Here is a 26,242-nt window from a genome sequence, read left to right as displayed (position 1 = left end):
AGCAATTGGATTCCATCTACATCCCATAGCCAAAGTAGAATATTCTAGTATTTTTCTTTAACCTAATATGCTTAGGACATAAAATAAACTGTATTTTGGACAACATAATTAAGATTTCTTCTTAACACGTTTCTCCTGTCTTTACTGAGCACCACAGTTGCTTGACGACAATTTCCTGGTTTTAATCAGCTTACAACTTCTTCAGTTATTTTTGTTTCTTCTGCTACAACAAGCAGATTCTGTCACTATGTCAGTACACGTACATTTTGAAAGAATTTAAATGCCCACTGATATCTCATTTTCCACAGCACCAAAATCACCTAATCACAGTGAATTATGCTGTTGGGCAATATATCATTACATCATATGGTCCGGTTTTTCCCTCTCTCTTTGGAGATCATCTACATGTACAGCTGTGTAAAGATATTTTAATGGGTTCATGGGGGCTCAGGAGCAACAGTGTACTGAAAAAAGGATATTTAATAAGTCTAGATTTTATTAGACAAAGCTCTGCAAGGATAAGGAGAATTTTACTTAAATCACCTCATGTCTGACATAAGAGACTCATCAGCAGGTTAAAAAGGGAATACTTCCAACCTACTCAGTCAAAGCTTTTAGCTGTGATAGCTTCTACAGACAAGCTTGGTAAAAAACACGAATCAGCACAGCAAAAACAGTGTCAGAAGAATGAAAAAGGAATACAGGCACAGTCCAGATAAAACCTGTATCAGAAAAAGATCTCGGTGCTATGCACGTCAGGATTTTTTGTGTGTGGTTTCTGACACTGTTTGTTTCTGCCAGTCTTGGAGAAAATTGCGGGAAGATGGTAGGGGTTCAAAATGGAGAAAAGGGCACAGGGATAACATAATATCCTATCAGGCTAAAACTCCTATCAACTTTGAGGAAAACAATGGGAAAGTATTCAAACACTATAAAGCAAGGGATAAAAAACTAGAGGGACAGAAAACAAATAAAAGGGGTATAAATCACAAAAATATAGTATAACCAATTTGGTCATTCAATAGTGCAGATCATGTCTGCAGAAGAAGGAGATTCAGTCCCAGGAGATGATTGCTGAAAAAGATTCGAGAGATGCTCAGGACAAAGAAAAGGATTGAATGCCTGCTTAGATCACTAGGTATAATCCTTCAGGTTAGAAAAATAGATGACCCAGTAGAGAGAAAAGGTCTAAAAAGTCATGAGTGGACTAGAGAAGGCAAGTAGGGAAAAATTGCTCACTCTCTGTCTCAACACAACAACTAAGAGGCAATAAATGAAGCTGGTAAAAGCCAGTTCAAAGAGCAAATTAAATGTAGGTAGTTCCTCGTGCAATTTGTTCAGATGTGGAACATCTTGCCAAATGCTATTGGGCTGCTAAATTCTTACTTGGGCTCACAAAGAAGATGGGAAAACTCACAGGGGAAAAAAATTCCATCAAATATTAGTAAATACACAGAAACCACAACTGTTACAGAACTCATAATGATTGGAACAGTGAGAGTATCATATAACCTTGTCCTCTTCTCTTAATCTTCTGTAGGCAGCTGCTCTTGAGTAGAAGTGAACATTTTTTATTAGAGAAAGCAAACTAGCTCAGCTGCCTTTTTGATCCAATCCATAATAAACATACCTCAAGGCCATGGCAAAAGGACCAATGTAACTATGAAATACAGTATCCACGGGACAGAAGTAGGACAGCAGGTTTATTACACTATGTGGCACTGTCAGGATTAATTCCTATATATTGTGCCCAGTCCTAGAGCCCACATTTCTAAGAGGATGTGAAAAACTAAAGATAAAATTGAAAGGAGTTATAAAACAATTGAAAGGCTAAATTTCTTCAGAGTGAGAGACAGTTCCTTATCAAAAGGAAGAATAACAGTTTACATATGTCTCTTCAGACAGACAAAAATTTCAGAGCATCAGACAGCTCTTGAATCTAGTCAAGAAAGGCACATGAGGAACAAGGGAAGTTGAAATTATGATTTTTCCAGTTCTCAAGTTGGTGGAGGTACTCTGTGGTGCACACATTTCACAAAGACTTTTGAGGGTGAAAGGGCAGAAAACAAGCAGAAAGCAAGGACTCAGTGGTTTCACGCAGTAGAACATTGTGTTAAATGCATCTGGTGAATAAAACTATGAACTGTTTAGCACAGTTCTTGATTGCAGTGAAAGGAACTATGAACTGTGATGGAAAAATACTTCAGAAATAGCAGAAAGGATGAAGGCAATACATGCTGTGAAGGCTGTAAGCAGTGAGTCATAAAAGGAGACTGACAGTCAAAACAAGCCCATCTTGTGCTTTTCCTCCACATTCTTGCCTTTTCTATCATCTCTTTTCTCTCAAACCTTCATTTTATGCATCATGCTTCACTCCTATGCCAATCTAACATCAGATGTTCCAGAAACTCCTCAGGGCTGCAGGAAAACCTCCAGACTTGCGGTGATGGGTCAGATCATGGTGGACACTGGTACCAGAAATGAAAAATGAGAGCTGGGGGCAAGGGTAAAATGGCAAACCAGTCCTATCAAGCGAAAACCAAAAGGAGTTTGGAGCCCGCAATGACTGTTTGAATCCATTTGAAAGACATTTGTTTTCTAATTGCCATTGGCTTTTTAAGTGTGTTATCTTACCATCAGACTTTTTAAAATAAATCCAGTCAACTTCTGCCCCTACAAGTTTGATATTAACAGACAACCTGGATATCGAACATACACTGCCACAAGCCACAAAGCCAGTTTGCACTAAAGCATCACACAAATCAAGATTTCAGCTAAGGTTGGGCCAAACATATACCTGATATCTTTTAGTGATTCTTAGAGATCATACTATTACATAAAACACACAGAATAAGGGTACTATCTTGACCAAAACATACTCCATTTTTGAATCCCTGAGATTCAATTTTCTGTTGGCTATTTCAGTGGAAATGGATACAGATCTGAGCATAGCAGCATTCTCTCTCCCTATCCCTTCTATTTTGCTCCTTTATTTTTTAAAAAAGTGGCCAAGAAACTTGGTGAAAATCTACCACTAAGACAAACGTACCTACCAAAAACTGTTGGAATTTACCAAAGCACTAGTAACTGAAACTCCTACGTGCCAAGAAACTTGAAAGACATTTAAAACATCAACTTACATGAGATAGTTGTTTGAGACTAGATGCCAGATCATGTTGTTATAGGAATTTAAACAGTAGCTAATTTGAAAGTGTTTTGCATTGTGTTTGAAATATTTTACACCTTGGTATGCAGATAGACAAGGACATAATACATAAAAATATATGGACATGGGAGGTTTGCAGAGGAGATCCCACTGCTGTGTCCACAGCCCCAGCTGGAACCACAGGAAGGAGACACAACGGCAACACAAAGACATGTGAAGGCAGATTATCAGTCCACTGCAAAGCACCACAACTGTTAATCAGTACAGTAAATGTTATCACAATAGAGTACTGACACTTCTAGCCCTTGTACAAGGCTCACTATGCTTCAAGCAGGATTCAGGCTTTCATGGTGATTAAAGGCAGATGTCACATGTATAAGTAAGTTTATAACTTAGGAATGCCTGGTTCATTTTTGTGTGTGAAAGGAATCTTTCATTCACAGAACATCTTCACTGGAGGATGCTCACAGTGGCATGATTTGCACAAGGAAGAACATTTTTTTCCCCCTCTTCAGGTTGGGGAGAATAAAAAAAGGTTAATTATACAACCATACCTCATTCCATTCCATGAAATGTATCAGGTTAAAACCTTAATTTTCCTCTCCAGTTTTCTATTACCACAAAAACCTAATCAGGTTACCATCTTTCAGAGAGCAGCAGATGGCAGAACAGTGATACTTCAAAGAAAAGGACACTTTTTTCCCTATAAATGTGTGAACTGCAGCAACGACGACTACTCAGCATTTATCTAATATTAAACATCAACTGAAATACAGGCACAGGCAAAATTACAGTTATGGTGAAACACTACTGAAATCCCACTTTTCTTAATCTTCTCATCACATCTTGGAAATGCTTTCCTGCTCTAGAAGCTAATAGTTCTCTCTTCAAGCACAATTTAATTCAAGTGCCTACAAACTGTTTCTTCAGCTCCCTAACTGAGCAGGAATCTTCTGTGCTGGTATTCATTTGCAGTGGTGAGCAGGCTGCACAGCCAGGGTTGGGTACACCTGTGAGTGGGTATATTAATTTTTAGGATGCTTGTTACTAGAGAACACAGCAACACTTGCTCGTCAGTCATGATGTTTGCCTCTTGACCCATGTGTCCTTCTTTTGGTTGGCATGTGACAAGTCCTCTCCTCTTTTGGTTCCTTTCAGTGTTCCCATCATCCCTGCATGGAGCCAGGTCAGCTGGGTGGCACTAGCAGTGGTTTTGCTGTTGGCTCCTCTCTCTGGGTGGAAAAGACGTCAGACTGCTTTCCTACTGCCAGCTGCAAGGGCCATGTGAGGGCATCCTGGCTGCCACAGATTGCTCCTGCCACACCTCCTCCCCATCCGTTTGTCCAGCATGAACTACAACTAGAAAAACAATCCCACTTTTTGTCCCCCTGGGACTTCCCTCCCACTCAGCCAAACGCCTGAGTCAGCATAGCTATCCCTCATGATATCCCATTTGTGCATAGGGAGACGACTGGAGCACAGGACATCTGGTCCCAATATCTAAAAACACTTAAATCATGCATGTCATTCCAAACATTTAAGGACTTCAGAAGTTTTCAGTTACTTTCATATATATTTCCTAGTTGCTTCATGCAGAAAGCATTTCTTATGTTCCAAGTTTCACTCTGAAGATCTGGGCAAATGTATATTCCACCTCATTTTGAGGAGGAAAAAAAACTCCCAGCTTTAAAGATAAGACCAGACCTGTCTTAAGTTACTTCTATGTTAACTACTTTTTAAAAAATTATTTTAGAAGACTATCAAAACGTCCTGAAATACAACACAATTCAGATTCCATTAACAGGCAAAAAAAGGTGGTTATTATGTGCAATGTAAAAAAAAAACCCCAAACCTATCCAACAAACAAAGAAAAACCCCACAAATTCAGTTGTATATGCTAGAAGGTGAGGTTCCAAGATATTTTTCAGTTAGTTACCCATTGTGCTTTTTGGTAGCAGAGAAAAAGTCATGATCAGCACTAGACTGATCCTCTGGAGATCAATGCTCAGCTCCAAGTCCAAAAGTGAGCTTCTTGCTTTTATACACCTGTAAGCAGTGGTAGCTTCCCATGCTACCAAATGTTAATGTGAGTGCTCTGATAGCCTGATGCTGAGTCCTGGGTATAAGAAATAACATTCAGTGTAGCTAAGAATTCCCTTTACAGCCCCCACCTGCACTGTGAGTCATGGTACACTGACACCAATACAACAGAGGCACACTGGAGCCTGCTGTAACCTATTTAGAGTGAGCATCAATGGCCATCAAGCTGTCACACGACAGAGCTCACTATCAACTGGCTTCTTCTTTCAAAAGCCAGTGTGGGTATGTCTATGTATCTCACAGTCTCTCTTGCACAGCTCTTACAAGAGAGAAAAGACAGCATTTTGATATAATTCCTTTCCTTCTTATCTGGCTCCCCACACCTCAGGAAGGGAGTGCTTCCAACCTTTACCACTGTAGCATACTCATACCACTATAATAGCAAAAAAAATCCAAATTTCTTCTTAAAGAACTACTAGAAAATTCTTAACTCACTCCACAGCACCGAAAGCTTCCACTTTTCTAACAAGCCATCTGTCACTATGCTCCCAGGACATGACAATCAGACATTTGGGTCATAAGTGATATTCCATATGGAGACACCATTGCAGCAAAAAAAAGGAGGTGTGAGACACCTTAGTTTGCTGAGAGAATCCAGATGAACTTAGTTATATATTATAATGCACAAAATACTTTAAATCATTTATCTGAGTCTTGGATCGTATTTTGGAAGGCAGACTAGGATTACAAAACTCTTTTAGACACTGTTTATTAACATCAAAATGAACTATGAAAAGCACTTTCTGTTAAATCCAGGATCTGAACAACTCTTATAACGTACTCTAAATACATTAAAATGGCATTGCAACAGCTAGAAATAAAATTGTCTTACTATTAAAAATAAATTTTTTCATTGCACTAATGCATGTTTAATCCTTCTAAAAATAGACTTTCAAAACAACATCATCACAATTAAAATACCCATAAATGTTACAATGCGAGTAGCACTCCAGTCGTCACCTGGGATCCTCACATCCCACACTACTTCTAGTTTTCCTGGAGCAAACGTTTTGATCTTCCCAGCAGACAGTACTGCAGGCCCCAGCAAAGATCACATACCCCACAAAATTTCTGTGCTACTGTTTAAGAACAGCAGCATCCACCAGGGAAGGGGGTGGGTGGAGATAAATCTAGACACAGTTGTTTCTCTTGAAAATTTCACCTTTTTTTTCTTTTTTTTTTATAACTACTAAAAAAACCTAAACTAGTCTCGGGATAATCTCTTCTCCTGCCTCCAAATAATTTCCCTTTGCCACCTCAGTCATTGCCACTTTTGTCAGACCCCAGCAAACTACTGGTTGGTGGTCTCACTGTTGTACCCTGAGTTGTATTTTAATTAGTAAGGGCATTGAAAAAAGATCAGTGTACAGATATTGACGAATCTTCAAATTAAGAGTACACACTGCCCATTTTATTCACAATGAAAAAGCTCTTAAAGAGATTTCGATAAAGATTTGCCTCCTGCTTGCAGCCCACGTTTGTAATGTTTATGTAAGTGAGGGATATAAATCTTTTTCAAATGAACCCCACGGTTTTTAAACCACCCTTGTTATAAACTGCCTGTTTCCGTTTTGCCTGCCTAAGCAAGCAACACAGAGCCTGCTTGGGATAGACTGGAACTAATTTAATGTGCTCCAGGTTTAATCCCCATCCTCCCGGCTTTTACTGGCAGATTTTATACAGAGGACTACTGCTGACTTTAACAATGATTCATGAGATAACTGGGTTTTGATTTGTTTTTCCACATCCGAAAACATGCAAGAGAAATGCCACGAACACCATCTTAATAAAACGTGGCGAGGCGTAGCCAGGTTAAAAGAAATACAAATAATTAAACTTTGCCACAAGAACTGTTCCTCTGCGTTTGAATTTGCAAAGGCGGGTTTCTAGCTCGCTTTACGCAGAAGAGCACGGAGGAGCGCGCAGGCCCCTCCGCCGGGGCGGCACACGCCGGAGCGGCGCGACAGGCGCGGCACGGCCGGAGCGCGCGGCTCCCGCGGCACCGGGCGCTGCCGGCGGCTCGGCCAGGGCCGCGCCCTGCAGGGGGCGCTGCTGGAGCGCCGCGGGCACGGAGCCGCCGCCCGGGAAGCTGAGCCGGCCTGAACTCGAGCCTCCGCAGCAATTAGCCAACATCGGGAAAATCCTGCTGCGCCGTTTCTGCTGCGGACATGCTGCTTCGCTCTCTTCTACTTGTTTCTTTCTTTCTTCTTCTTCTTCTTTTTTTTTTTTTTTTTAAAGTTTGTTTTGAATTCGAAGGAGCAAAACATGTTCATTAACACGGCCCACTGAAAATGGGACAGCAATTACAGATGTAATAGGTGTTTATTTTTGAAAACGTAACTGAATGACTGATGCAGAGACCACATAGATGCTACTTCGCAATCATCTTCTCGTGTGTCGAATTCCCTGCTCATTTACATAAACCAGATGTTTCCCCGACAAACCAAATTCCTTGAAGAAAAAACAGAAGTTGCTATACCTCAAAATGAAAGATGATGTGAATGTTCCATTACCCACTAAAGGCAAATGTTTACATTAAGTGCAACGGTTTCCTTTTATTTAGCACAACTTTTGTGAGGGCTTAGATAATCCTCAGCAGAAGCGTTAGAAAAGAAAAATGAAGCTACTTAAATTTACCCACTGGCCTCAATAGCTTCCACTTCCCTTGGGAGTGAAATGTCTTTGCCAGATCTTGACACTCAAACCAGTCCATGGAGTGGACAAATACTCTGAAACAAGTAATCAGAATTCCTCATTCCTGCAGGGGAATTGGCTCCTGGAATCTTTCTTTCTGGCACCAGATTCCCCGAGGATCACTGAGGAATAAGAGTGATTGTTTTACTAGTTTAGTGATCATTTAAAACTTGCAACCTTTCAGTACACATGGATTAAGTGAAGCACATGAAAAATATATATTTGCTGTTACTGAAAGAAGAAATTATTATCAGGAAAAAATTCTGAAATCTCTCAGCTACACCTAAATCTTACTGCTTTTACCAAAAAACAGCTTGCTAAAGTTCTAGATTACTACAGGAACAACGTTTTACATTTAATCTGAAGGGCTGAATTCATAGAGGATGCCTGAAGGTTATACTTCTTACTCACCTAATCTTCCAGAACATAACCTTATCCTTTCAATACATGGATCTACCAACTTTCAGTGTGAAGCCATTAAAATCCTGGTAAGAAGGAGAAATCCTCAAGGCACAGATCAATAAAAAATTCGCAATAAAAGCAAAACACTCAACCTGAGAATAACTAGTAGGTAACTAATCAACAACCAAAAGACCAATAATAACCCAAACATCAGGAAAAGAGCAAGGGTGAGCTACCAAAGCCAGTATTTCATGCCATTCTCTGCAAAGAGTGCTATGAAATGTAGAATATTTAGTGCTGTGGCCATGAAATTCAGAACAGGCTCTGATGCTGCAGGTAGGAATGTAGAAACCACACAGCAAAGGCAGCTTTGTTGATGTTAATGGCAAAACAATAGATAAAATCTCTTGATTTGAAAAAAATTTGGGGACTCCTGGGATGTCTAAACTCACTCTTTATCCTGATCCTGAGGTATCAATGGGCTTTGAAAGAGCTGACTCAGCTTTCAGCTGTAAGATGTTCTCCTCAGAACCAGCACAACTATCTTTTCTTAGCTCTTCTTTTCAGCACAAGCTAGCAAACTCCGAGCCAACTGCAAAATAACTGAGAATTAGACATAAAGAACCACTCCATCAGTTCTCAGTCTTGAACAAGGTCACACGTTCCACTAGCCACCTATCTCATCTATGTATACCACGAATTTAGAAGACAAGGTTATTAAATCTCTGTATCGAACCACTCAAGGAACATATGTGGTAACTTCAGCAAAGCAAATTTTAAACAAAATACTCCAGAACAATGTGTTGCAATTAACCTTTACTATTGGTCCTTTCAAAAGACTGTGGCCTTTGAAGGGTCATGTGGCCCTGGTGCATGGCAGCCACATTTCCCTCTCCTGACAACAGTACAGCGCTCCCACAAAGCCCACAGTTCTCACATCCAAATGCCCCTACACTGGCCACTGGGACAGCCCTACCGACTACTGTTAAATCCTCCATGTCCACAAAGCTGCGCTGTGTGTCTCAAAACCTTCAGTACTTCTGTTCCCACTTTCTGGCAAGAACGATGACATGAACATGATCATGTACAAAAGAATAAACATCTATCCACAAACTGAGCCTCCTGCCAACACAGACAAAAAACCTGACACGTATAACAGGGGAAAAAATGTTAAAATACTATTTTGGCTGCATCCCTCTAAGCTGCAATGAGCAGCGAGCCTCCGAAAGACATTCCTCCAAAATCACAAGTTCTCAACTTACAGCTCTCTCCACATAAAATAATGTGGCATCGTCATATGCTGGCAGAAATTTAACTCAGTCTAGAACAGATTTCCCTCCAAATCTTACTATGCAAATAAACAAACAGCATGACTGATCCACCATTTTAACACAGAATAATCAGAGCAATTATAAGTCAGCATTTATGCCTTTTTCTTTTTTTTTTTAATTAAGGGGGAAAAACCAACCTCTCAGCGTGTCTATCGAAAAGATCGCTCACATAGTTTGTTCCCAACACTCATCAGTAATACACACTAATTACCATCAGAGGTTCACTTTACACATCTGGTATCACAGGGGATGCCTGAACCCAAGCCCATGCTACTAATTAAATTCACTATTTTCATCTTAGAGCAAAGACCACATTGACAGCACGGTGAAGCAAATGCCGTTATCTACACAACTGATAACATAAGTATGCAAAAGCTCAGGAGGTTAGGGGGTAGCCTGAGCTCCTGTACCACTCAATCTCTGCCAATTTGACATCAATTAGACCCCTAAGAATGAGACTGATATTCTCAACTTGGTATGTGCCATGAACCGCTAGGATGTAACACTGCCTTTAAACCAATGGTCTAAAACTACAACATTTCCTTGCTTATTGCTTATCAAAATCAGTGTCAAACTGATTCTTCCAGTCACATCTGATGTTTTTCAAATAATCAGTAATGATCATTGCCTGACTGCAATATTTGTAATACGCTGCTTTATCTTTTAAATAATGTTGTTGTTTGCCAGCTTCAAAGCTGACTTCACAATGTCAGGACTTCATACTGATGCCATGAAGATTTTTGCCTTTTCTTTTATACCCCTGTTATACCTTTTTACAGCTTCTGTATTCCTAGTGCTTTTTGCCTACATTCTTGGACTTGTTTGTTAAGCTAAGAGACTAAACATTTTAGAAGCTTTGTAGCTAGGGATCAGTGTGCCCCAGACCCCAAGGTCCTCTCCAGAACATATTCTGTAAACCAAGATAGAACCATCCAGGGGAAGGTTCCTTGGGGAGGGGGAGCTCACTTGAGCCTCTCATTGGGGAATCTTTGATAGATATGCTAATTAGTAAAACCTATAATGTTATACCCAATGTTGGAGGGAGACAGAGATAGACTCAGCGGGGTGCATCTCGATGCATACGACCTAGACCTGTACACCTAAGGATCCTTAAAATAAATACCAAGGTAAAATCCCTTTTCCCCTTCTAACCGTGTATGCCTCTTGATTTTAAGACCAGGAAAGGGCATCAATACTATTGGTGGAATTTTACTATTATTTCTACCAAGTCTCAAACTTTCCAGAACTTAACTTTCATATTTAAAGCTATCCACTCATGAAGAACAAACAACTCTCCCCAGGCATACGATATAGGCAATTTTTTTAAAATCATGGTGCAAAACACAAACAGCTGTAAAAATTAAAATATCAAGTCAATTTTCCTGACACTACATAAATGTTCCCTAGAGTGTGTATTTTGTTCATAATAAACTGTAGATGTGTGAAGAAGTGAAAAAGAAACTATGTTTTTTTCTCAGGAAGTTTTTCCCCAACAGATTTTTGTCAGAATGGCTCTCCTGGTCTGTATAACATCCTTTGCTTCTCAGTCTTCTATGCCTGCTACATTATTCAGCTGCTAGACTGGTGAATTATGAGGTTATGAATAACATGATGTTCAGTATTTATATGAAGACTACACTGAAGATTTTTTTTTGGAAGAAATGCAGAAGCAGCTTGCTTCTCAATAAAAAACCTAAAAGCACATCCTGAAACAGACATGGAAGGATAACATTACCAACAGTGAGGAGCACTTGGAAGTTCTGCAATGGGTGGGGACAAGTTGGGAAGGGCAGCAATTAGAAATGTTTTGGAAGAAGAAAACATTTTTTAGGGTGAAAGTTAATTTTTACTGTGCCAATCACAATTTAAGTTAAATTCAAGTTTATTTTCCCTCATTCAGTTTATGATCTCATCTCGTCATCAAGGATGATTGATGATGTTTCAGCATTTGGGCAATTGCCAATTGCAAGTAAAAGGGAATTATTTATTTTTCTTTAGCACTGCACTCCTGCCATTAAGTGTATCCCACCCCTTTTGTTTACAGCCTGTCACTGAAGCCACAGCTTTATTTTAATGTGGTATAAGCTCTTGTCTGGGGTTGATAGTGCAAGCGATCTAGCAGACATCTTGCACAAAGAGCATCATTTTGCACAGGAAACACACAACCTTTACTTTTGAAATTATCCCTGCCACTGATCCAGACAGGATTGTCTTCTCCCATTTAAACGTGGACTTCAAAGCCATAATTGAGCAATGGACACTGTCATCTTCCTTGTGGTAAAACTACATTTATTTAATCCCTTCAAAAACAAACAAACAAGAAAATTACTTTGACCTTTGCCTTGGCACAAGGATTCTGATTTGAAATGTGTATTACATGTCTGACGCCCTGTAACTGTGTCCAGCTGAACTGGGTCAGATTTATGTGCAATTAGGAAAAAAGGAAACCAAAACAATTTCGTTTTCATGTTTGTTAATATCAGAACATCTTGTAGAAGCATTAAATTTTAACTGAAACACATAGAATAATGAAAAAAGAAAATAACTAGGAGAATGAGTGATGTGATAAAAACTGCATTAAATAAATGATATGGACTTTCTCACTTGCATTTTTTCTGGATTAAACTATTTAGAAATGTATGTTTGAATGTCCCCACTTTGGCTGTTCATAAGCCACAAGAAGGTTTTTTTGCATGAACTCTTCAACCTGAGAGTTTAGCAGAAAAGCTTCTTTACAAGGCTTAATTAAAAGCAGGTTTAAGTCGGGGCCCTCACTCAGTCTGGGTTTTATTTTGGCCTTCTCTCTGTGTCAGAAGTCAAGTCCCAAAAGAGAAATGAAGTTCATTATTGAGTCAGGAGAATATTTTCTCCTTCATACTAAGTCCAACTAAATACGCTTCAGGTTTGAGTTTGGGTTTAGGTATCTCCAAATGAGATTTTATGTAATATGCACCTAAGGGTGAAATGTAAGAAGATGCTAATCACAATGTCTAACTTTGCCCTACATAATAAATAATGTGTGAAAAGCACACTGCAAGCTTCTTTGCATGCAACTGGTTTGGTGCGGGGAAACGTATATTCTAAACAGATGGTGTTCACAATGAGCGTACTTCACACCATCGGATGTTCACAATAAATGCAACATCATTGTCATGAAGCATGGTAAATACTCATGCAGTCACACTATAAAATGCACTGAGCAATGTACCAAACCAGAACAGCACTGGAAGATCTGTTGGAAAACATTCAACATTTTCCAGAATATTTTAAGTAGCAGTTTCTTGGAGACTTTTGACATTGAATACTACGCTAGCGGTTTTTAAAGCATGCTGCCCTAAAAAGCAAGATTACATTTTAGCACTAATAACTATGAAAAAGTTCATTATTATCAGTCATTCTAGTGCAAAGAACAAGGACCAATAGTCAAGCAGTTAATCATTTCAGTTAACAGGAAATGTATTATGTTATCATTGGTGGTTTTGTAACTGGACAGTAGGCACAGCCTAGCGCATCCTGTTTGCAACCAATAGCAGAAGCAGCTGCAAGACCGTGATATTTGTCATAAGCATTTCTAAGAACAAAAACATGGTGATGTTTTTTCAAAAGGTCTTTCAATGTTCACCAGATGTGGAGCACATGTGGCCCTTGAGTGTGAGAGAATAATGCGACAATAAAGTTGAATCCATACAACATGTGCCAGTAATCACACCAAGATGACATGCAAATGTTTCAAAAACAAAAATATGTAAATTATTTTTAGTTCTTCAGGACAGAAAAACTGGGCACCTGGTCATCCATGAGTTGCTGTTTCCATCATTATTTGAGAGCCCATCTGCTTGAAATATGTTTCTGCCTGTGTGAGACAGCATCTAGCTTTTGTATTTTTATGCAAAGAAATTCCATTCCTGTGCCATTATCTACTGAAAACCAGTAAGAGTTAAGAGATTTAAAGTTATCCTCTGCCTCTATGTATTTTATGAAAATAAAACTCCTATGAACAACACATGCAGGAAAAGGACAAGAAAACTAGTGCCAGGCAAGAGTGGTTTATTGATGTCTTAAAAGTGTGTCTCCTCTTTTAACTTACAGAAGGGAAACATAATTAGAAGAGGTACACCACTCGATGCTTATCTTTACTCCTGTAAGTCTACCCATCAGATAGTAAAGAAACAATTCATTTTCTGCTAGTGATCACTTCTAAAGGAGATCTTGCTCAGGCTATGGATAAAACACATATGCACACAGTGATAGGCTAGGAAACAACTAATTTCACAAGAGGCAACAAAACCATTTGCAGATGCTGACGTTTGAAGTTCAAACCAACAGTCTTACATGGGTGAATTAATACAGAGAAAAAATTTCATTCCATGTAGCTCAAAAACAATGCTATCAGAACCCAAAGCAAAACATTGAATTTTTGCAACCTGTTAACAGACTTCCCAGCTATTATGTTCCCTAAAACACATGGTGGCTTTCCAACCTATAAATTTGTTGCCAATGGTTGCCGTCAGACCCCGACGAATTAGATATGAGCACATATATCTTCAGTATATTCAACCTCTTCTCTGCAGTGAACAAGCAGATGAAACTAAACCAGCATGTAGACAAAGCCAAACTTGGCCCATGCCAGTGAGTGACACTCTCTTGAAGCAGCAGCACCATATGTCCTTGAGCACCTGCTGCCACCTCTGCAGATGCAATGAGAAGATATCGTGAACCATTTCTCTCCTACAGTAGGTAACTTCTCAAACAGCCTTTCCTTCCATGGTACAGAGAAGAAGCACAAATTTCCAACAACTGTGGCAAAAGCCAAGGTCTCACCAAGACAAGCTTGGAGGAACAGCACGTAAGAGGACACAGAAGGTACTAATTGAGTTGTTGTAAAGCTCTCCAGAACTACTGTAGAATTCAGAGTACTTGAATGTTGTGTACTGACTCCTTGAGCATTGAGTATTTTTTTGTGGAGTGACAGAAATTAAATAACCTGGTCAGAAAATATACCTACAGTCTGGGGAAAAACCTACACAGAGGGAGGCATGATAATCAAATTAAGTAAGAAAGCTAAGAGAGCTTTTCACCTTCTTTTTTTTTTTTTTTTTTTTTACAAGAACATATATTTGGAAATTTATTCCTATGTATCATATAGTTACAATCAGAAGAATTAGGCTACTGTCCATTAGAGATAATGAACTTTAAGTAGTTCTTTAGCTTTTTAAATATTTATTTAAATATTCTTTGTTTATGATGTAGGCAGAGACTTGCAGAGTTTTTTCATAACCATATCTGTTAAAACATATAAGAATGAATTATTTTAAAAAATATACTTTCAAAACCAAACAGAACTTAAACAAATCATGCCAGTGAGATCCTGGTAAGCAGGGACACCAAAGCCATAATTAAAATATATATTAATAAAAAGGCAGTTGGAGATCCATGACAGTCTTCCTCAGGGATCCTTTATGTTAACCACATTCTGATACTATTACTGGAAAACAATATTCTGAGCAGATACATTTAATATCTACAGCTATTAATAGTTACAGATATCTTAATACAGTATCTATATCTTCCCAAATTCAACTGTCCTATCTCTGTTTCTGTGTTGCAGAATACTGGCTTAAGAAATTCAGGTAAGTCAGAGACATTTTATAAAAACTGAAAGAAAATGCACCTTATTTTTTATCAGAGAAGAACATTTCTGCTCCATTCAGAAAAGGCAACTGTACTGTGCAAGGCAAGTCAGATGCACCTATGAAGCATGCCTGAATCCTTTGCTGCCTACAGCTTAGCAGCTATTTCGTTTCCCCTAGACTTGAGGATGGGTAGGGAAGAAATACTACAAGAAAAACTGATGGGTAGAATTAAGTCATGTTTGGAGAGTTTCTCATCTCTGGCACATTACCTTTTCCTCTTCCCTTCCAAATGCCCTCGTTAAAAAGAATTTGAAACTTTTCCCTTCCCTAGAGACTTAGACTATCATTTATTACTTATCCATTATCTACATTTTATTTTCCTGAAGGATAAACCTACATCAACCTGACAGTTGTGCTGAATAGCAATGGTTTATGGACCAAGTAATTTATTTATTGTAACTTCAACCATATGTTTTAACCGGCCACAAAATTATGAAATACTTCCCATCAATAGTCAGTCCAAGTTAGATTTCTATACTGAATTGCCTAATGTGAATGTACAGCATTTCTGTACTTCAAACAACCAGTGTGAGGACATAAACAGCAGTTAAATGTATTCATGCCTTATTAGACACAGCTGCACAAATGGGCTGTCGCATTTCATTAGAAAATACTGTCCAAGTTTTACGTGTGCACAGTACCCTTCATTTCTGCAGGCAACATGACTACTTTAAATTACAGGAACACTCACAGAATCATATGCTATTTGTTTTAAAGGCACACAAAGGCAAACAATCTGGGATGAGGTGGTGCAGGGGGCACATCCAGAGGGAAATTTAATTTTTTCTCCTATCCCTACCACATTTTTATTTAACAAAGCATTTTTATTAAATGTACAAAAGGGTAAACACAGAGACTACAGTGCTACAGAAGCATATCAAATAAGGAAATGTAGGCAACTTCTAGGTGTGGAGCAAATATTTCCTTTTGCTTTTTGGGGGAAGGTGGGATACAAATGAGAATGAAGCAGTCTTGTTACAGTCTTGTATCAGCCCGCACACTGCTCCGTGCCAAGCCAGGAACACCACAGCCAGCAGGCAGATTTGAGCATAAATCCACTTTTTTCAGGTCTATGGTATGCTAACTTTAATGTTCTTCTGTTCAAATATGGTGCCATGAGGTGAAATGGGGAGACTTCTGAAGAGGCATCTTTTTAGACTGAGAGAGTCCCTAGGGAAACTTCATGGCAATGTAACGTAATTTAGCTGAAGAAATGTGAACTAGAGAAAATCTAAAGAAAGATAACCCCTAGAGGAAAATCTCTCCTCATTTCCCAAGAAAACTCAGGAACGTGTGGGAAACACCTAGTAGGTTGAGTCATTTGTCTGTTATATGTACCTGTGGGACAGCAGATGTAGTAGTAACCTCTGATAAAATTCTAATGTTCTACACCTCTCTAAGAGGGAAGAGTTAGAACAACAACTCTGTTTTAAGTAGAGCTAACTGGTCAACTCCAAAAGGATGCCTGGCAATAAGTACTATACAGGCAGAACTCTGGCAAGCCAGATTTGATTTTAAAATCTATTCTTCATGACCTACTGCAGAGGTAAAATTCCACTAATATTTTGCTGGCCAAATCAGCATGTTGCTTTCAAACATGACTTGCTTTTCTAACCTAGACAAGGAGAGCTGAGCCTGCCTTCCTTACAATGATGCAACAATTTATAATGAACAAAAATCTACCATGGCTCCATAGCTTGCCTGAGCCACAATCAGCTTGTTGTGTAGTAATGTCTTTTTGTATAGCTTCCTTTGGGGATGGGGTTTTCATTGAAAACAACAGTTTTTTGAGTTCTCCAACACACTGCCAGCTCCATTTCACCACGCAAAGACAAAATCTTAAGTCAGGAAAAGAAGTTAAGTCCTAGACCACCCCAATCTCAGCTTGCCTGAAAGCTCAGAAAATTAACACCACCTTGTTTTCCATCAAATAAGCAAAATCAAATTTAAGAATATAGTTTATTTTCTACTGAAAGTAATGTGCACCTCTATGTCTGTGCATGCACCATGTGCTCAGAAATACCTGATCCAAGGAAGTGTGGGGGCCAGTTGAAAGTTAATATAACTCATGAAGGTGGGGAGATGGAGGAAATGCAATGTGGCAGCCCCACTGTTAATTTTGGATATTGCCCACAGTAAAGTTTTCACTAGTTTTCAACTGTGTTGTTTCTCTGCTTTCTCTTTGCCAGTCTGTAGCAAATAGTCAAACGTATCCTCCAAAGGAAGGAAAACCAAACTGACAGACTACTATAATCACACTCAAACCCAGATATACAGTGCTGGCACTATCAAACTGGTTTGCAGCTAAGAGATTTGATAGGTGATTACTGCCTTTGAACTAAGAAACACAATGATAAGCAGTTCCTATAAATAAAGCTCTCACTATACACTGTGCTTTGTGGTGTTGGCTTCATTATTATTACAACAGTATCTGTTGGGAGGGAGGACACATGGGCTGAGAAAATAAGGCAATGCTCATTTCCTTAAAGACTACAGTATAGTTAGTGACAGCAGAAAAAATCCAAAGGTAAATAGTCTGGCTCTAAAAAAGGGGCAAAATGCAATTAGAATTATTAGCTAAGAAATCCTACATATCATCTTAAAATAAACCCCCTGCCTTTCTAACCTAGCCTATGACAAGCTGAGTGAACTATTTTGACTGAAAGTATTAAAAAAATTACACCAAATGAGTATTTTTATCAAAGAACCATGAGTGGCATAATGAACGAAGTGGATACAAAATAAAATGCTAGAATACAAACGGAGCTGTCTGCTTCCCCATCTCCATTCACATATGACTTTGCCTGCCAGTAACACATAATTAACATCAAATTAATGAGCTTATTAGCAGAGACTTAACACCACAAAAGCACACTTGATTCAGTGCTCAGCAAAACCTTGACAATTAACTTGTCCATCAGGAGGCTGATGAATGGGCATTGCTAATGGGATTTCTGTAGTTAAGAGGCAAAAATATGAACTAAAGGAACCTGCACTCTTGCACTGCTTACCTGTGACTACAGAAGCCACATCTAAAAAGGCACTGCCTACAAGTCCCTGCCTTCCAATATAAAAGATGCTGCTGCCAAGAGTGCTTGACTCCTCCACTTTGTTGAATCCAAAATAATACATGTCATTTTTCTGTGGGTTAATAAGCCATGACATTTGTCCAGTCTGTTGGAGACAATTGCCATGCTTTAGGAAAAGTGCTTTTTAAAACACATTTCATGCATGACTCAGCCTGTCCTGTGCAAGTAAAACCAGAAAGAAGTAAGACACTTTTTTTTGTGAGGGTGGTACCAATCTCCTTAAGAAGAGGACACCAGAAACCAGATCCTGCATCTAAAGGAAATCAGGTAATATGCAACCCTTGTAATTGGAGCACCATGTAGAGCAAAGCAAGCACTTACTGGGAATACATATGACAGAAGCTTTGCCTCTTGGAGCACAATTATCAGTGTAAGAGTAAACGATGACTCGTTCAATGTAGCTAATATTGTGCCTCTTCACAACTCCTCTACATCTACTGGCAGGGATTGTGGGCACCTGCCTTTTGGCCCAGTTAATATTAACTCAATATTAATGTTACATATTAAGGAGAAAAGTCACAAAGGAGAAAGAATGGCAAGTGGCAGGCAGAGCCATAGCTCTGCACAGGGATTCCTGGGACTGGTGAAGGCCTCTGGGTTTCACTGGTGGTGAGCGTCCATATGAAGCTGAGGATCGTGCTGCTGTTCTGCAGCATGCGTTAACCAGATATCAACTGCCATGTAATCACAGCATGTATCTAAGAAAATAGCAAGAAAAAGGTATTGATTGTTTAAACTCCTGACAAAACAATGTGCATGTGTGTAGAGGGGGTGACAGTGGTTTCCTGCTTTTCCCCCTGAAAAGCTCCTATTACAGTCATTTATACACTGGGATTCTTTCATTTTACAAGAAGTATTTTGGTTTTGTACATAGAACAATAATTTAACAGTTCCAATTGACTTAGTATATTTAGCCTCTTCCCAGAAGGCTTTAAAAGTTTTACATATGTTGACATTTGTTCACTTAAGGAAGCCATTTCTTCATTTAGTGCTCATTTTAGAGGCTCTAGGTGACCTATGTCTGGACACAAAATATTAGCCCTTTCACAAGGTGAAGGAGGGAGATCTTTATGTTTTAAACGAGAGCCATAATGGCAATGCTTGGCAATTTTCAGACCAAATGCAAACACGTTTCTTTGACAATACCAAAAGATATTTTTAATTCACAAGTCATATGGTAACTACACTTAAAATATTTTAGCCCCTTGTCAGCCAGAGTTAGAAAAATTTGAAATAGCCTTCTTTCAACAGATTAAAAAATTTTAATAAAGTCAGTTTTTGTTCACTCTCAAAGCATTTACTTAATGTTAAAACAATCCCTACCTGTATTTTATTTTGTACTTTTGAAGTAGTCTGACAAAAGCATTCTACTTTACAGGAAATTGTTTTGACTAGAAAAATTCTATATATACAAATAGAATAAAATAATTTATACGTGTATATATACACGCATATACATCTTTCTTTCTGAGCAAAACTACTTGGAATGCCTTAATCCTGGCATGTCAAACCTGGGAAATGGTCCATAACCGAGCTCCCTAAGCCCATGGAAAAGGAATTGTAACCAACAAGCTCCTTCTCTATGGTGTGTCACAGATGGTGTACAAAACCAAACACACTCAAAAGAGCTCATCACTTCCTCAAACTTAGTTCACTGTTTTACTTGTATTGCTGTAGTACTAAGATGCCTCCAGCAGTTTAGGGCTCTGCTTTATAGAAAGGTATACAAAACACATAAACACACCTGAATTCCTGTTAAAACAAGGCATCATGAGCATAGGAGGCATTGAACAAGCAAAACAAATGAATGAACTGAGACCATGTGAGACAGGTGTCAAGAAGCAACACTACTTCAGGACTGGTATATACCAGTTTTTATGAAAGGCTATGAAGTTTAGCATAAATTTTATGTAGAATAAATACTTAAGAATTAAAAATATCGCATGTATAAGGGAAGAATCCAAATGGGTTTAGATGGTCTGGAAACGACTCCAGTGTAAATGCAGCAAGTCTAACAAACAGATGGCTAAATAAGAACTAACAGTGAATAATTTGGAAGCTTAAGTAATTGATATATGACTATTTTCACTTCATCAACAAATTACATTTCATTGTTTGTGTAAGACAGAATGTGTATCAGTGTCCAAACTGCAATCTCATCCAAAAGATACCAGATTCCAGAGGATGACCTTTGCAATCACCATGGTATCATGCAAGACTCCCACCAAGACAATTCATTCCATATGTAGCTTTATGTTGAAAAGTGACTGAGCTAATTTCAAGATTTATTTTTTTAATGTAAAATCTCTAATTATGGGCAGCTAACACTATGGGTCTTCTTTCCAAATACTGTTGCAATATCTCTTCTAAAAAGATTAATTGATCAACATTGTGGGCCACCAAGAAGAAAAATTATTGCACTAAGCTGAGCTATGTAATTATAAATTACATATAGAATAAGCAATATAAATAATAACAACACAGAATGTCAGTGATCTTAATCTATTCTATGTAGAAATAAAGGTCTCTCAACAGCTGACCTATGAATTATTCTTGCAGAGCAAGAGGAAGTACTCCAAAAGCTTTTCTATTTTCTCTCTTCCTTCTATCAAACTGCTTGCTTCAGCAGACCAAAGCCCATGCTTAAGCTCTTGGTTGATACCAGTTTAGAGTCCATAAATGTCACCTAGTAACTACTGTATCCTGTAGAAAAGTTGAGAGGTCTGAAAACTACATTGAGTTCTAGGCAGGGAAAATTTGTAAGCTGTTTTAAGAGTTTCCAAATTTATTGGCAAAGGATTCTGTGCAGGCATGCATATGTGAGGAACGCCCAGCCTACTACGTGCAAATAAATAATAATGTCACTCCTGATTAAGTAATGAATTGTGTACCCTGCATTTGTAAAAATGGTAGAGAATCACAGCACGGGATAGCATGGTTACTAACACCCTAGCTATTAGATCTTGCTACTGAAACACTAACTACAATATAAAATACTCAGCAGTATTGCAAATTTTCCACTTCTTTTTCCTGTCTTTTTTTTTTTTTTTTTTTTTTGGTGAGTGTAAATATTCATAAGAGAAAGAATGATGTCATTGATTAAACTCTTAACCACTCTCTGCCAAAAGAAAAATAAAAACATCGGAATGACATCTGGCATTGAGTCTCTGTTTCCCTAAAAACATGTTTGTACTTTCTGTTTCTCAAGACACCAAGGACAAAAATAAAAACTGTATTCTGACAAATTTTACAGCACCAAATTAGTACTAATTGGTACTTGGAATTTTAAACATGAAAATACTATACTGTCAAGAGCTCTCCATCTAAGTGTATGTACACAGCTTCCACCACCAGAGTATTTGACCTACTTACATTACTACCAGGAGTGACTAAAAATTCCAGTTACTTTTGCTAAAATATTGGAGTGCTCTCTTTTTTATGGTAGCTGAAAGGATTTTTAGTCTGATAGGCATCATAAAGGTAATTATATCCACTGAGTTATAGGATGAAACTGTGAATATGTTAATGATTTTTGGTTATGGATTGATTTTGTGAATTTTTTGGGTTTGTGGGTTTTTACAGTATTATTTATTATGAATTTAATTCAAATTACTCTTGAGATAATGTGACATTAATCAGAATCACAAAACAAAACTTTAACAGTTCTGAGATCCAATGGTGGCATCATGGTTTTTAGGTCAATGCTGAAGCTGTCTAATTTACTGGGAAATTGTGAAATGCTGGGCAGCAGGTGCAAAAACTTTGTGGCACAAAAAATCTCAAGAAGCAAGATTTCCCTCTACAACATTATAATAACAATGAATTTAATAATCTTCCAGATATCCTTATTTTTGGCAATCCAGCTATTCTAAGACAACAATGCTGGTACATTAGCAGTTTTAGAAGGAAGTTTACCCCAGACATCTTAAAAAAGAGGAGAATGTCCTCATCCTAAAGAAGAAACACAGCTTCCTCTTTTGGGAAGAGCTCTCTGAAAAAAACCCTAATCTTGGAAATTAAATGGTGGGGTTATTAATAAAATAGAGTTCTACTCAGTGTGACAAGTACTTTACTCTTAAATCTTGAGAATAAGTTATGCCAGAAGTATTCAGCCAATTCTAAGAGGTAACACCCAACCTCAGCAATTCTAGAGTGTGCCATTCAAAGAGGAACAGCACTTTCCCTTGGGGCACATTATGGTCCCATTCACACTATCTGCTGGGTACTTTTAAGCTGAATTTGGAGGCAGAAATCCCTGCTCAGTAAGTATATGAGTAGTATATGTTAGAAACAGCAGAAGTATTTTTTCTCTCACAGTGTCACATTATGTTTACTCTGGAGAGAGCTCCTCTTGTGCTTTTGTATTTCATGGGCCCATACTGCTTAATAAACCTGCATTAAAGACACAAATTTTAGAAGAACAGGAATATAGCTAAAAAGTATGGAGTGGCAACAGTCTTTCTTACTTTGTTACTCCCTAAATATTAAACCTTCACTTGCAGGAAAACAAGGCAGTCACTTGAGGAGTACTGGGGAGTTACAGGCTGTGTGATGCAGCATTTAGTCTGTGCTCCCTTTCCCATCTACCAGCTTTATGGATGGTCAGAATTAGAAAAAATAGAAAGAGGATCTCAAGAGATAAAAAATACAGTGAGGTAGGATATCTCCTTGGTAAAGAGGACAAACTGTTTCAATTCACACAGCATTTAAAACTCCTCAGTAGTGAAAGCTCTATCATGTGCAGAGGTAGAACAGCAGGACACAGAGAAAACTTGTGATGGGCAAGGTGAATCATTTTGACGCATTACTCTTAGATCGTGACCCTCTTTCCTTTGAGTCAATGCCATGATTCCATTGACATCTAATTTCACTCTCAAACTATTCATCCATCCCAGTTAAGGAGAGAACAACACTGTGTTAAGTATGCAGCTGCACTTTTAGCAGACCTTCAGTCAAAACCGAACTTCCTTGCTGCAGATGTAAAAAATTCATTGAGGCAACATAGGTCTGAAAAATGTAGAGATTTTAGTTATGACAAAATAGTAGAAGTGGGCTATTTTGACATCTAACAGGCCATTTTTAGAACTGAGTGCTTGCATCTGAAAAGGGTAAATCAAGGAGTAGAGAGAAAAAGAAAAACAGAAAAGGTTATTCAGTGTAATTCGGTTAGACTAAAGGTTTCTTATCAACAATGTGTTTTTTTCTGAAAAGCATGAAGTAGACTAAGCAGAGAATCATGAGAGCCATCAGAGAGATCCAGTAATGACAGAAATTCCAACACTGTGCAGATTTATTTTTTTGGGAAATCTGAGATTCTAACATAAGCTGGTTTTACTGCGTTATCTCCTTTAGCATCAGCTAGAGTCTGACATGCATCCATCAGCAAAAAATCCAGAATTCCCACATTGTCGGAGTCTAATAATATTAGTCCCAGTAGATCTTTTACAAACAGTTGTCTTCCATGTTGTTCCAATATACAGTAGAAACAATATTACTTTCATGTTGAAACAAGTACTTTTTACTGAGGATTCTTAAAGAGTTATTATTTTAAACTATATGAAACGTAACAAATATACTAAAGAATTTCTCAGTAGTACTGCTGAAATAAACTATCACAGCATCTAATTTAGTTCAGTGTACCACTATGCACTAATTTAGTGCTATGTACCAACCATTCACAATGCAATGTCCTGGTTGATTTTTTTAAAATAAAAATATCTCTAATGTCTTTGGGGTCTCAACACTTTGCTCTGCCTACAAACCCTGTCAACAGCTCAAAGACAGGCCATGTGCTCAGAAGCAGATACTGCATGTCAGATTTTGTCTTCAAAATAGAATCTATGTAATTCAAAATAACTGTTGTTTGAACTACTGAAAATAAGTATGTGCTTAAGGAACAGTTACAAATGTTAGCCTAGAAAGTTTGCTTTGGCTAACACAGTTTACCTTAATATGATGGCTGGAAGACAGAGGTATAATCCAAAGCCACCTACAATTATGAGACTGCTTGTTAAACATTTCTTTTTTATGAAATATATAGTTTGGTTGTTCCTTACCTCTGTTTTCCCACTCCCTGCTGATTTACTGCATGGGTTTTATATAGGCAGCTGTCTGTTGTTGTGAAAACACCGCTGAGCTTGCAGCTTTATTTTGATTCTAAAGCTGAACTGGTTTTCAGATGGAACTTAACCAGCCTCTGAGAAGAGCTATGTGACATGACTCACTGGGGGAGAGAGAAGGGGACTATGGGCTGTCAGTCCCATCTTCTACAGTCCAGAAAAACTAAAGAATGGCTGGAATTAATTCTTTTACCTGAGATGTGTTTTGGTTTTTTAAATAGAGAAAGAAAGTTGCCTACGGTGTTCAAAAATATTTCAGTCTTACCAGGAGAGAATAGTTTTGAAAATTAATTTAGACAAGAGCTTGCTATCTAAGTTTTGCATTTTTTTGCTCTCCAAATCTTGCAGAAATTCATTGACTATAAAGCTATGAAGTATGGGCATATTCTTCTTGAAGGACCAGGGATTGTACCCTGCTGCCAGAGATCATGGGGAGAGTCAAAATGGTTGGTTACTTTGGACACCTAGACAGAGACAACTGATTTTTACTGAAGTATCTGGTTTTCACTCATTTAAGGCTGACTCTAACTTCATTAGGAGTTTGCTCATGAAGACATGCCTCTTGCTACGGTTTCAGAAGATGGTTAAAACAATAAAATGGCAGAAGAGATACTACAGGAAGAAAAGTTTTGAGCTTTCTGTGAACTTAAGCAGAAATTAGCTCTCTAGTTTTTTAGAAAAAACTCCTCCTTTGTTTGGTACCCCTCCAAAGGTTAGTAGGATAGAGTTCAATATACCACTAACTCTTAATTTCCTGAGAGAAATCCAAATGTGATACAAAACGGTATGTAAATAATACTGTGGTCACAAACAGGATGCCGTAAAAAATGTGGTGGTGGGAAAAACTGAGGGTAGATGACAGTCATGAACAAGAGAAACCTCACTCTCTTGGTGCATGGAATTTGCAACTATGCTTTCATCTAGTCAGCAAATTACATAAGTTTTACACTTACATAGTGACAAACTCCTCTCTGCATTTGATTCAGCACATTACTTCAAGAATCACATAATAATAATAATAATAATAACAGCAACAATCCTAGCCAATGCTAAAAGTTACATCTTCTTGAAACTTCATATAAATGCAAAACTGTCACCCAATTCAGATTACTTATACACTTCACCTTTAATGCCTACTCTTTTGTTTATAAAATTTCTTAGACACAGCTATAAAAGAATAAATATGTAGGTTCCCATTCCTTTTACCTGTTTGGCAATAAGCAACAGCTCTTTAGCAAGACATCCCAGTGCACTTCTTCATAAACAAATACAAGCTACAGAATGCAATGGAAAATCAAAACATTAAACATAATGTGTACCTGCAGAAGTAATCTCTCAAAGGCAAGGAAATTGTCCCATTTGGAAGTCAGAGGGTGTTTCAAAGTCTGGACCGTGGCCAGCACAAGCTGTAGAAGACCACAGTGGTTCTCCAAAGCTTTGAGATTGTTTCTGAAAAGCTGAATGTATGAGCTGAGCTGTTCTGGGGTGACTCTGCCTGTAGAAAGGGAAACAGGACACAGCATTCAGTGGTGACCAATGCAAAACAATTTTTTAAATTATAATGTAAAGGTTATAGAGAACTTTAGGCCTGATCTTAGCTTCGCTGCAATCACTGAGAGCTTAGGCTGCAGCAACAGGTCAGGACAAA

At 38.2% G+C, this 26,242-nt stretch overlaps 1 protein-coding gene across 1 annotated transcript in view; it reads right to left on the bottom strand.

Moving 5' to 3' along the window:
- SCFD2 (sec1 family domain containing 2) overlaps positions 1 to 26,242 on the bottom strand; it is a 195,409-nt gene that overhangs the window by 115,921 nt on the left and 53,246 nt on the right. The window contains exon 4 of the mRNA XM_082281240.1: positions 25,914 to 26,089. Within this exon, the coding sequence (XP_082137366.1) occupies positions 25,914 to 26,089 (176 nt within the window). The remainder of the gene's footprint in view (positions 1 to 25,913; positions 26,090 to 26,242) is intronic.

The sequence above is a fragment of the Coloeus monedula genome, assembly GCF_965178545.1.
Source record: "Coloeus monedula genome assembly, chromosome: 5".
Taxonomy (NCBI): domain Eukaryota; kingdom Metazoa; phylum Chordata; class Aves; order Passeriformes; family Corvidae; genus Coloeus; species Coloeus monedula.
Note: the sequence above shows the minus strand (reverse complement) of the source record. Positions and strands in the feature narration are given on the sequence as shown.